Source organism: Pelodiscus sinensis, chromosome 26, assembly GCF_049634645.1.
Source record: "Pelodiscus sinensis isolate JC-2024 chromosome 26, ASM4963464v1, whole genome shotgun sequence".
NCBI classification, from domain to species: Eukaryota; Metazoa; Chordata; order Testudines; family Trionychidae; genus Pelodiscus; species Pelodiscus sinensis.
Window position 1 is genome coordinate 3,186,771 of NC_134736.1, and position 13,507 is coordinate 3,200,277.

A 13,507-nucleotide genomic window follows, 5' to 3' on the forward strand; every position below is an offset into this window, starting at 1 on the left:
TTCTCGTCCTCAGTGACAAAGGTTGATGATTTTCTTCTCCTGCTTTACTCTGTCTCCACTGGTAATAAAGCAACATCAGTGTAGTACCTTGTCAGCCTTTCCCATATTACGTGGATGGTGAAGAAGCTGTCTAATAAAGATATGAACCCAGATACTGCAGCTGCAAGAGAAGGACAAAATGTTTAAAGACGTTCTTCATGAATGATCATTTTCCTTTAGCAGACTTCACAATGAAGCTTACTCCAAGGTAATGTTTCTTAGCTTTCAGGAAGTGGTACTGAACACAATAAAGGTGTAGCATATAATTAAGGCTTGGATGTATTAATTAGGGAATTTGAGAGCTCACTTGGAGATAAAAGAGTAGCAGATGTGTCAGTGATGAAAAGTTGACATGCTTTAGATAAAATTTAAAATCAAAAGCCTATGAACCGTTTCATGCTCTATTATTGCAGAATGATTCCTTAGTTCAAAGTCTTGCTGACTACTTAACACATTCAGTTTGATCATTTTTGGGGGCATTGATATACATATCCTTTTTTTTTTCTTTCTCATCTTTTCTCATCTTTCCTCCTTCCCAAATAACTTTTGTGAAGATATGGCACTCTATGTGGCATAAATATTTTATGCTGTATATCCTAGCACATTTAGATGGCTTTAACAGGTCAAGTGTCTTCTATAAATTCTTGTGAACGAAGAAAAAAAATCTTTGGTTTTTCTGATTTTCTCATCCAGGATGTGATATTAACAAAAGCTAGGGCTGCATTAAAATATTGATATTTATCAGTCACAGAGATATTGATTTATTTTTTAAAAAGTCTCAATAAAATCGTGCATGCTTTGAACTTGATATTTAATAGTGACATTCTCATTTCTTTGTATTTATTACTCGCTTAGAAGTAGCTTTACATCCTGCGGAGATGTATTGATGGAGGAAGAATAATGAAGTTAACAGTTCTGGAAAAAGAGAATGAGAGAGACTCATCTGCTGTGGATATTTAGTCTGTTAAGCGCAGCAGGAATTCCCCCTTCCCTACCTGAATTTTCAAATGTAAATGTAGAAAAGTGACAAAGCACCATTGTCTTTCTTTGTACATAGTAAATTGTCCTTCTTGTCGCAGGACGTTTGTGGTTCATTTTTCTTATAGCACTCCCATTCCATCTCTCTCTCTCTCTCTCTCTCTCTCTCTCTCTCTCTCTCCCTCCCATCAATGACTAATTTGTGCTAGGTTTTGGTTTTGTTGTTGTTGTTTTTTATTTATTTATTTATTTTATTTATTTATTTATTTACTTGTTTGTATGTTTATTTGTAAAAGACAGACCAAGAGAGAAATTGGAGGCCAGATCCCTTCTACTGACATAAGTCTTGGGTGTAGTTCCATTGTAGTCAATGTGGCTATGCCTCTTTACAGCAGCTGGGGTCTGGCTCTGTCTTTAAAGCCAGTGGGAAGTTTTTTCCCCTGGTTTTAGGGGAATAATAAAGACCTCAAACAGTCATGCTGCTTCTCAGTGTCCTTACTTCTCTCTTATCATTGTTGATCATTGTTGTGTTCTGCTTGTTTTTCTTAATTTGCCTTTTTATTTTCCTTTTTATTTTTTATCCAGATCCCCCCACAACTATCCCTCCTCCCACAACAACCACCACCACCACCACCCCTACCACCATCACAGGTATGGTACCTTCATAACCATTGGAATGTGTTTTGTCTTTTATGTCTATAAACAGAATTTGAAGCCTGGGGGGGGGGTGGGGAAATGACAAATTAATTTATTTTTCTTAACATACAATTCTTGTCCTGGTGTGTTATAATCCAAAGGCTCAGGGAGGTGGACAGTCTTACTGCAGATGTTCTTGGAACAGGGGAACGGACATGACTAACAGTCCATTTAATCCAGGACTGGTGACTAATATCAGCTATTTCAAAAGAAGGTATAAACACCCCTGTAGCACATCTATATGGTGAGCAGATCTTAAATACCTTGCTCACCCCAGTTAATATCAATTACTGAGCAATTTCTGCCCACTAGCATGAATTTTATTGTTTGTAACTTTATCCAACCAGTATAAGTACAAATGCTATTAGTATTTGTAGATGTTGCAACTATTTCTGAATTTAATAAGTTAGCTACCTCAATATCCTGCAACAGTAATACCATCAACTAGCTCTCCTATATGAGCCCCCCTCCAGGCAATTTTGCATCTAATAATTAAAAAAAAATCTTTTCACCTATTTAAGTTCCATTTTAATTTTGAATTCCTGTTTTCCTGTATTTTGGGACAAGGTAAATAGGAAACCCCAACTTACCTTACTACGCCACTCATTATTTTACATGTATCCATCATATCCCCTTGCATACCCCTCCACAGTAACTAGATCTGTCTTCCCAAGCACTCCTCATAAGGGAGGCATTTCTGATTACTCCTGCTCAACTATGCCTCTGCTCATTTTCATTGCCATTTTCTGATTTTTTTTTTAATTTCAGCTCCTTTTTTTTTTTCTCTTGAGCAAGAGGTGACAAACTGACCACAATACTGGAGTTGAGAAAGTTGAGAAAGTACCATCAATTGCAGCGTAATATATTTATCTTTGACTACCACTGTGCCTTCACTTAGTCACCTTTAGCTCCCTGCTGTTCTTACACCCACTCCCCGGTGATTTTACAGCTAAATCAGAACTCACAGGTGTGGACAAGTAATTTAAAACCTTCCTTCCGATGTGCCTTAACATGCTCTTGGCCACAGTGTGTTTCATCTGCCATTGTATTATTCAGATTTTCCATGTCACTGTCTTTCTCCTTCCAGGTTGTTAATAAATACCAATGAACTTCAGAACATGCTGGTATTAACTTTTCCCACATTGCAAGCTGGCCATTTATTTCAGTTCTTGTCTTTTTCACAACTTTTTATTCCATAGTGTATCTGAACCTCTCACCTCATTGTTTGAAAGTTTCTTTTGGAACCTTTTGTGGGGCATGTTTTTCTCAAATGTCTCTCAGTCTAAGGGAAAGACTGTTATACACTGTTTTCAAAGAACTTTAAATGCTCACAGGGGCTAACTTACCCTTACAGGATCCACGCTGCTTTGACCCTGTTACATTATATTCACATGGTGCTTTGTAACACTAATAATGTTCTCATCTTTTTACCTTGGAAATGAAGTAAGTATTGTGAGCATGTAATTTTTAGACTCTGTATAGAGGGGTACTCTACTGAGCTAGCTTTCCACACTTAGTATTGTAGTTGTTTCTAATAATAATGTACGTGTTTGTAGCTCAAACATTTCAATTGTTGCTACCATCAAAGACATCTCTGGTAACCTCCACGCTGATTCTACAGATTTTAATTCTCCAACTTCTCTCTTTGGGTGCTCTTAGCTTCCTCAATCTCTTAGTTAGCCGAAGGGTGGCTCTTTTTTTAATAAGTGTCCCTGGCTCTTGGTATAATTCCTCCTTAGTGGCTGTTGAACTTGATTACACAGGTTTGACCTCGCTGGTCTGGCACTCACAGGACCCGAGCTGTCCTGGACCAGGGGAGATCAGTGCTCCCCTGCTGGCTGCCCTGCTCTGGGTTCCTCTCCTTGGGGCTGCCTGCCCTGCCCCTGGCCCTGCTAACGCTGTCCCAGCATGGCTCCTTGCCTTGCTGCCCACACGCTACCCCAGAGTCTCCCGTGCTTCCTGGCAGGTACCGCTTGGCCACAGCTGGCCCCACTGCAAGCCAAGTTAAGCTATTTCAACTTCCGCTACGCAGTTGATGTAGCTGAAGTTACGTAGCTTAATTCAACTTGAACCCTGCTGTGTAGTCTGACCCCAAATGAAATGAATAGATAGCAGGTTTAGGCAAACAAAAGGAAGTACTTCTTCACGTAATACACAGTAAACCTGTGGAACTCCTTGCCAGAGGATGTTGTGATGTCCAGGACTTTATCAGGGTTCAAAAAAGAGCTAGATAAGTTCATGGAGGTCAGGTCCATCAATGGCTATTAGCCAGGATGGGTAGGAATGGTGTCCCGTCTCTCTTAGTCAGAAGGTGGGAATGGACGAAGGGGGGGCCATCTGTGACCTCTGGGGGCACCTGGCTTTGCCCACTGTTGACAGACAGGATGCTGTGCTAGATGGACCTTTGGTCTGACCCACTATGGCCGTTCTTACGTTCTAAGCAGTTACCACTTGAGATAGGCAGGGGACAGATTTATTCAGTAAGAAGAGGGGCCAGTTCTGAATAATTATGTATACATACAGTTATGTATGTGAATAATCACATGCACCACTGATTAAGCAGGTGTCTACTCTGCTGTTTGTGCATCAAACTGGGTGCCCCTGCAGGAAACCTTTTCTGCTTAGCAGCCATGGGGAAAAGATCCCAGGGAATCTGGCTTCTAAAACAGAGTTAAAAAATGTTTCCTCACTGTGTATGCTTAGCCATAACCCTCAGCAATTAATCTGACTTGACCAGTGCAAATGGTGCCAGACTGTATTAGTAATGATGTGCTCTGTTCTGCTCTTACCCAGATTGTTGGGAACTTTCCTGTTGGCTGCGACGAGGGCAGAAACAGGCTTTTTTCTCCCAAATGCCTTGGTTTCAATATAGGCTTTCTGTCTGTTTCAGTCTCATTCCGCTGCTGGCCTCTCGGTTTGAGATTTGAGGCCATGTTACAGATGCACTTTCACCTCCTGATCCAGGAGTTATATCTTCTCTCAGCACAAAATGCCTTTGTGCTAATGAACGAGCTAGCACTGAGGCGTTGTTCAACTGAAATTGCTACTAGAACAACTTTGTCAAATCCCTCTCTTTGATGGATGTGATCTCGCAGAGCCGCTGTGTCTTAGCAAGCAGCTATATATGTATTTATCTTATCCTGAAGGCTCAATATCTGCACTCATGGAATTTAACATTTGCTCCTCTTTCCAAATAGATTAAAGGTTACAGAACTGAACATTTTCAATCTCCATTTCTACAGAGACCAGTCTACTAAATTTAACTGGGAACCCAACTCTTGACAAATGGATATAAAAATTAATTTCCACTCTTCCCCCTGCATTGTTTAGTTCATTGCAGCCCCTGTTAACCTTAGAAACTGCAGCGGCCAAACACCGCTGAGTGAGTTCCTGCCAGTTTATACTGAAGGTTATCTTCTTTGTAGGGAAGGCTTTGGTAACGGAAATCCATTTACAAACTGGCATCATTGCAAGAATTGCAGAGTAGTAGTAGTGTAGAAAGACGACTTAAAAGCCTCCGGAGAGAATACATACCTGCAAATTTGATTGCCTCCAAATACTGAAATGTTCTCAGATAGCAAGGGAGTTCAGACTTACTGACCTTCCGAGCCAGGTATGATCTTCAGAAGTTTGAGGCCCACGGCGTGCCTGCCAAGACCTGGAGCTCCAGCCCTATAAGACACACTTGCCAGAGCTCAAAGTTTCAGCCTCCCTCCTGCTGAAACCCCAAGCCCTAGCAGGCATCTTCCATGGGGTTGAAATCCCAAGACCACCTTCCTAACAAGGCAGGAACCATGGGGTCTTCCTGGCCCCATTCTGCTAAGTGGAGAACTTCATGAGCCGTGTTTAAACTTCACAAGAACTGCGTACGGCTCTCAGGACAACGTCTGGTCCCCTCGGCACGTAGTCCCCAGTACTGGTCATCGACTTTGTTCAGAGGCGGAAACCCCCAATCCAGGGGAGATTTTATCCCAATTATACTTCACCTTCTCTCCCTTCATTCTTCACACCGGCAGAGGGCACCCCCTGCTGGCATTGCCTGGAAGCCGAGGGCGGTTTTGTCTTCATAAGGAAAATGAGCCATGTCGGATAGAGTTTTCCTTTGCAGCGCTCTTGCTCTCTGCGTTTACACTGCACTGCTTACCACTGGCCCCTGGATCAGACCCTGACTCATTTTTTCTACTGTAAATAAGAATGGCCCTCTTGCTCTTAGACACGTGCAGTAGGTTCTTTAGCCGGAGTCTCCAGAGACAAACACCCATTTTAACTATTCCCATAATGCAAAATGTCTTAGGTGGTACACCAATGAGAGGAAGTCATGCTGTCTGCACCAGAAAGCCTGCATTGTTACAACAGATAATACATTTTGTTACAAAATAAAATCCCTGAGCAGTGCAACGTGTCCCCTTGCCAGCTAGCTATGGCCATCATCAGTCACGCTTCACCAGCTAGCTATGACGAGCCTTCATTGTCCAGTCTGTTTTCTGTCCATCAGACCTTCTTCTGCCTCGTCCCACCTCACCCCCCCCCCCCCCCCACACTCCTTTGTATCACTCCTGATGTGACCGTGAAGGCTGCTAGCATGGACTTGACCTGAGCAGGTGTAATGAACTCTTAAAGCTGTTCTCTAGTGTTGGGAGAAGTTGCAGAGCTTCCCAAATAGCACAACTTTTAAACTATTTGCTCTCTCTTTGTTGCTTTGCTATTTCAGATTTATTGCATGGTAGTTTGATCTTTTCAGTATCTACACTGACCATCTTTTTCTGACCATCCTTTGGCATTTCAGCTGTTATCGCTGGCAAATCCTTTTTTATCATTTTGGATTGTCCTCTCGGCTTTGTTCATTAAGATATACAGTACGATATGGCAGAGCAAACTGCATAATTTAAATTGCCCCTGGTGTCCTCACTTGAAATACTGGTTTTGGACAGCAGTTACGTCCTGGGAGATAAGAGTTCTTAATTAAAAAAAAAAAATCCTTCCCTTTGGGCATAATGTAGAATAAAAAATTGGTCTGCCTAGTAAAAAAGTTTTACCCCCATAGGGCTAATTTTCCTTCTTTCACCTTAGCACATAAACAATTAATTGTTACCTGTACAGTCATGTTTGTTGCTTCCTCTGCTGTTGTCACTTAAATTTAAGTTTTAAATTAATGGAGATTACCTATCTCCTAGAACTGGGAGGGACCTTGAAAGGTCATCAAGTCCTGTCTTCACAGCAGTACCAAGTACCCTCCCTGACAAATTTTTGCCCCAAATTGCTAAGTGGTCTCTGCAAGGATTGAACTCACAACCCTGGGTTTAGCAAGCCAATGCTCAAACCACTGAGCTATCCCTCCCCCTTTGCTTAGAACATAACAGCAGGTTTACTTCCAGAGAATCTCTAGCGTTGCAGATTATATATTTGACCTGCGTGTCCCATTATAATTTGGGCAGAGACCCAAGTGCAATCCTTAGAGCCCTGCCAATCTGTGGATATCCGCTTTGTATCTGCTGGGATACCCAGTCATGGACCATTGTTGCATGTGTGGGTCCTGATTTTGTATTCCCACCGGGCTCTGACAATCCTGTAGCAGTGTCAAAGCCCTCATTCTGGACTGGCATGTTTCAGTATCAGATGTATGAAAACATTTTTTACTTTGAAGGAGTAATGGAAGGATAAACACAATTGTTTATGTGCTAAGGTGAATGAAACCTGGAATTTCACACTTAAATATTGTGTAGGCTAAAGCTACACTGCTGGTACCTAAACATTCTAAGGATTTACTGTCCTCCCAGGTGAATTCCTGTGAATAGCACTGGGTTCATATCTTAAATAACTCTCTTCCTGCAGGCAGGGTTGCCAGGTATCCAGTATACACCCGGACAGTCCGGTATTTTCAGCTCCCGTCCGGTAAAAAAAATCAGAGAATACTGGACACCGAAGATGTCCGATATTTTCTGAATTTTTCCCCGGCCAGGAGGCGAAAATGCCGGGCACCTGAAAACCCTATAAACACTCAGCGCCTGGCCTCCTTCCCTCCCCTGAGTCCTCCCTGGCCCCCAACATTCCCAGCCCCCATGTTTACTTGGTTCCCCAAGGCTGCCGGCACAAAATGGCTGCCGACCAAAAGATCTAGGGGAAGCAATGCTTTCCCCTGGGTCTTAGTGCACAACTTCTCCCCTATTCCTGTCCCTGCACTCAAAGGGGACATGCTGTTTTATTTTAAATTCTTCCCCCCCCCCCCCAACAAATTTTTTTCCCAGTGTTTTTTTTGGGGGGGAGGGGTGTTTGGTATTTTTGTTTCAACCATCTGGCAACCCCTACCTGCAGGACAGGGGAAACGTCGACTCCCAAAGTGTTAGTGGAAAAGGATTTTTCCCCCATATTTGTATAGGTATCTAATATAAAAATGGGAACTCTTGTATTCACTTACTAAGAAAAGGCTTGCACCATTTTAAATTTGGTATTCGCAGCCTAAAACATTCACTTAAAATGGTTGGTTTATTCCTGCTACAAGTTGGTCCTTTTCCCGATTTCAACTGCTAGCATGACAATTACAGGTGCATAGGATTTCTTCCAAGAATAATCCAAAAAGTTTATGGGTGTGAAGAATGCAATAAAGGGCATTCTTTGCTAAAAGGTATTTTGGGCAATAGGTTTGTGGGAGGTTCAGAAACAGAGTGGATTAAAGGGTCTGCATATGTTCCTGCGGCTGTGGATGAATGGCGTCACATCTGTATCAGTGGCTGTGGAACTGATTAGCCTACCTGATCAGGTACTATAGCTGACATTTGTGATGTCAGTGCTGCAGTTCAGATGGAATTTAATGGATAAATGAAAAACTTGTTTCTCTCCCGTGAAATTCTACAATGAATGATGGTGGTTAATTCCATGCTGGACAGGTCAAGCTACAGATGGCCCCAGCAACAGTTTATTTTCTTTTCTGAATGCTGCTTTAAAGAGGCAGCAATATACACAACTTGAAATTTGAAAATCGGAAAGCATGAATCTCAAGATAAGAGTCACATATCGCTCTGCTGTCTTTGGAAACTTGGAACATGCACAGACCAAGCCAGATGGTTGGTGCCATGCAGTGCTTCCCAAGCCAGTGCAGTGATTTACACCGCTGAGTCATTCTTTCCCCAAATTATTTATTGTATCATTCTTAGTGTCTGCAGAAACTTCCCTCTGTCCCTGATAGAATGTCAGGTTAATTTACCATTAACAACACACTCCCCTGACATTTTCATCCAATATGTGACCACATTAGAGGGAGAGAGGAAGACAGAATAACCTACATACCTGCAAAGAATTATCTTAAGCCCATTTTAGACCACCACGCTGTCAATAACAGCCAGAACACTTGCACTTGCTTGTTGCTCATTTGTGATGAATAAAGTGCTGCAGCAATCATTTTTACTTAATTGTGCATCTGCAGAAAAGGTGTCTATTTTGAAGCAAGAGAGCAGAGGGGAAAATTCCCAGAATGCTTATTCCACCTCTCTGGAAAGAAGTATCTCCATTTTGTCAAAATTCACAGGTCTTCCCCACGACAGTTGGTATATTTGTTCATGCTGTAGGAAGAGTCCTCATTGTAGAATAATAACTATTACAGTAAAACTCTGATGGTCCGGCATCTGATGGTCCGGCACTCCTGATGGTCTGGCAACATCAGGAACCCGGAAGTGCTCCGGGCAGCTGGACCATTAGAGCTGCTCTGCCCCCGGCTTCCCCGATTCAGCCACTGCTAAAACTGACCAGCGGCTGAATCCGGGAAGCTGGGGGCAGAGCAGCTGGAGTACTGCCGGGTAGGTCCTGTAGTGCTGCCCCTCAGGGCTGCAGGACCAACTCGGCAGCGCCCCAGCTGCTCTGTCCCAGGCGTCCTGATTCAGCTGCTGTTGAAACTGACCAGTGGCTGACTCCAGGAAGCCCAGGGCAGAGCAGCTCTGCCTCGGGCTTCCTGGAGTCAGCCGCTGATCAGTATCAGCAGCAGCTGAATCAGGACGTCTGGGGCAGAGCAGCTGGGGTGCTGCTGGTTGGTCCAGTAGCGCCGAGGGGCTGGTCAGCTGCTGGTCAGTTTTAGCAGGCGTCCCCAAGAGCAGCTGGGGTGCTGCCGGGTTTGTCTCGCTGCGCCAACCCGACAGCACTGCAGCTGCTCTGCTGTAGGCGTCCCGGATTCAGCCGCTGCTTCCCCCCCACCCAGACCCCTAATAGCTCCCCCTTCCGATAGTCCGGCATATCTGATAATCCGGCACCCCCTGGGTCCTAAAGGTGCCGGATTATCAGAAGTTTACTGTATATCCCTCATCCTGCAAAGAGGTGCCAGGGCAAAAACATATACATGTACAGAGCCCTTTTGACTTGCGGGAGCTCCCTGAAGGGTCTCTTTGATTTTCTTTGCAAGGCTGGGGTCTATGGGTATGTCTACACTTGCACCCTCTTTTGAGAGAGGGATGCAAATAAAGACATTTGAAATTGCAAATGTAAATACCCTGTGCTTCATTTGCATATTTGCATTATGGCGCTATTTCGAAATAACATGCTGTTAAGACACGGTTATTTTGAGAGAAAACCTTTCTCTCGAAATAATTGGGAAACCTCATTGTATGAGGAATAAGGGTTATTTCGAGAGAATGGTTTTCTCTCGAAATAAACGCGTCTTAACAGCGTCTGTTATTTCAAAATAGTGCTATTTCGAAATAGCGCCATAACGCGACTATGCAAATGAAGCGTGGGATATTTAAATCCCGGCTTTATTTGCTATTTCGAATGTCTTCATTTGCATCCCTCTCTCGAAAGAGGGTACACGTGTAGACATACCCTAGCAAGAGTGCATATTGTAGGGCTTTTGGGAAGAAGTATTAAAAATCCCAGATGAAGTTGCAGCACCCGTTCTAGATTGTTTCCCCCCTACTACACCAACCTTCTCGGCAGATTATTTTTGTGAAACATCTGGTCTGCAAATGAAGCTGTCTCTGGGGCGCAGTGCCGTACACCTCTGCACAAGCTTTGAGCGCAGGTTGGAATTACTTTACAAAGAGTGATCTTACAGCCTCCAACATGAAGCCCATTTTCTTCATTCTTCTGGGAAGACTTTAGAGATAAAGAAAGAATGGCTGCAGCTCTGCATTATGTGCAGGCTTGAATTCACCTCATCCTCTCTCCTGCCCCATTCAGTTTAATTGAAGTGTAACATAAATGAAATGAAACTAGGCATTAGGTCAGTGGAAATTAATAGCTTTTTTTTTCAGTATTTCTTTTACTGTCTTTTATGGAGTTGAACTAAACCAGAAAATAATATTCTTTTCATAAATACTGCGCATTCATTACTTAGTGCATTGCTGTAAAAATGGTAACATCAAGGGAACCCAGGCTTGTGCTGGCCTTTTAAATTTGAAGTAATCTGAAAAAAGCAGATGGAACACGATTTCAGTCAGTCTGATCAGAAAGCCTATTGGCGCCTTTTTTTACTTTTAATTAAGGAAATATACTAGAAAGGAACTACATTGCGTTTGTCCTTCTTCATATGGCTTAAAGTAAAGACCGACACATGAAATGGGTGGAATAAAGTCTTATGTGCCCTTTTGGATGTCGCTGTTCTATCCATTCTAGTATGAGATTTGTTTTTAAAACCCGGCAAATCTGTCATTTCTTACGAGGTAGGAGCAGAGCAGTTCGGTTGGAAGTTGAAAAAAGCATTTTAGTTTATGAATTTAATTTTGTTCGGAAGATTTTTATTTTCATGTGTGGTGTTCATTCTGTTCAAGACTATGGACTAATTTATGGATTAGTTTTAAGCCCTCTGTTTTTCATGCTCAATGAACAATTTTAAGTTGGGAAAGAAGCCATATGAAAGAATTAGAATGCACCACAGTGGAGCTAACATGCCACTGTTTCAACTAAATATGGTCCAGCTACCTCTGAGGCAATGTTTTTTGCAACATAGCTAAATAACTGGTGTGCCAAGGCTTGAATGTTGCCAATGATTTCCCATTTTGCAAATACTTTCATCTTCCACCCATCATCATGTCTATTAGAGTTTTAATTCATTCAAGACATAGCTACAATAAATTGACTGAGTGATCCTATGACTGATCCTTAAAAGGAAATCTATATTAAGTGAAATATGCAACTTTATACCAACAGAACTCTTCCTTTCTGGAATGCCATGTTGAATGATGCTCATAAAACAGTCATCTAGCACAGTCTCAGAAATTCCAGACTCCTGTACCTCTTTCAGGAATCTGATTTGTATACCCGAAGTTTCATTTCATTTAAAAACTACTTGCTTGAAAAAATCAGACATAAAAATACAAAACTATCGCACAGTGCGCTTCTACTGAAAAATTGCTGACGTCCTCATTTTTATTATATAATTGTATAATACATCAATTGGAATATAAATGCTATACTTACATTTCAGTGTATAGTATATAGAGCACTATAAACAAGTCACTGTATGAAATTTTAGTTTGTACTGACTTCACTAGTGCTTTTTATGTAGCCTGGTGTAAAACTAGGCTAATATCTTAGTGAGTCAGTGTACCCCCTGGACGATCTCAGTGTACTCCCAGAGGTGGTATCACTGATCTCGTGAACACTGGGGTGATTATGGATGTGAATAACTGGGAAGGCACATTGGTTATTTTTACTATCCCATATAAAAAAATTTTAGCTGAATCTTACTAATTAAAATAGAGACCAGAAACTTCTTATTCTTCGTTCTACCTTGATATGAATCATAGAATTCTGGGACTAGAAAAGATGTCAGGAGGTCATCGAGTCCAGCCGCCTGCCCAAAGCAGGATCAATCCCAAATAAATTAACCTAACCAGGGCTTTGTCAAGCCGAAACTTAAAAACCTCTAGGATGGAGATTCCACCCCCTCCCTAGAGAATGCATCCCAGTGCTTCCCCACCCTCCTGGTGAAATAGTTTTTCCTAATATCCAACCTATACCTCCCCCACTGAGCAATGCCTTTACTCCACTTCAGTGTTTTGTTACAGTCTTCCTTCTGTTCTCTTTGCTTATCTCATAATAGAAAACATCAAGTGTTCATTTTCATAAAATTCATGTGATTGTAGCAATCACCCAACGCTATGGGAGCTGATCAAATGCCTGCTAAAGATGTTAATTGATTTCACTGGACTTTAAACTGCAAACAATGACACACCTCTTCTCTTCAGCTCTATGGGAGAAAATTACGTTTTTTTCTCTCCAGAGTTTGGAAAGTAAAGTAACTCAGTGAGGTGACACAGTTCTTCTCAGTATGAAATAAAACTAAAAGTGGACCATTCTGAAATCCAGAGAACAATTTTAAAAACATAAAACAGTTGTAAAACCATAAGACATTCCAGAAGCAGTCCGCACAGTATTTCCTGTTCCTGGTATATTTCTTCTCTTACATGGAGCAGAGTAGTAGTGTTCTTGAAAGTGATTTATACCATTTTGCATATACTCACAAAGGAGCACGGCAAAAGGCTAATTTTCTCTCTCTCGTGATGCAAAATAATCTTTCTTAAGTGTGTTATTTTAAATCTCTGAACATGAGCTCATTCCTCTCCAGTGCAGCTTCATACCCTGCCTTACAGGAAGTAAAAAAAAGTGTACAAAATCCTTGTTCTGAAAGAAGATGGTGGAATTGAAAAGGACCTCCAGAAAGCCCTTTAATTGGTCTGTGTTTCCTGCTGTAATCATGCAATCCATTTGCTAATCATAACTTTACCATTCCAGCTGTAGCAAACATGTTGTTTGACTTGGATATTTGTTCTTGCTTATAATGGCTTTAAAACGTTATTTTTGTAAGCTGTTG

At 42.0% G+C, this 13,507-nt stretch overlaps 1 protein-coding gene across 3 annotated transcripts in view; it reads left to right on the forward strand.

Annotated features, from left to right (window-relative positions):
* CADM1 (cell adhesion molecule 1) overlaps nt 1-13,507 on the forward strand; it is a 339,720-nt gene that overhangs the window by 289,701 nt on the left and 36,512 nt on the right. For all 3 annotated transcript variants that reach the window (XM_075909409.1, XM_075909410.1, XM_075909411.1), the window contains exon 8: nt 1,603-1,668. In XM_075909409.1, coding sequence (XP_075765524.1) covers nt 1,603-1,668 — 66 coding nt within the window. The remainder of the gene's footprint in view (nt 1-1,602; nt 1,669-13,507) is intronic.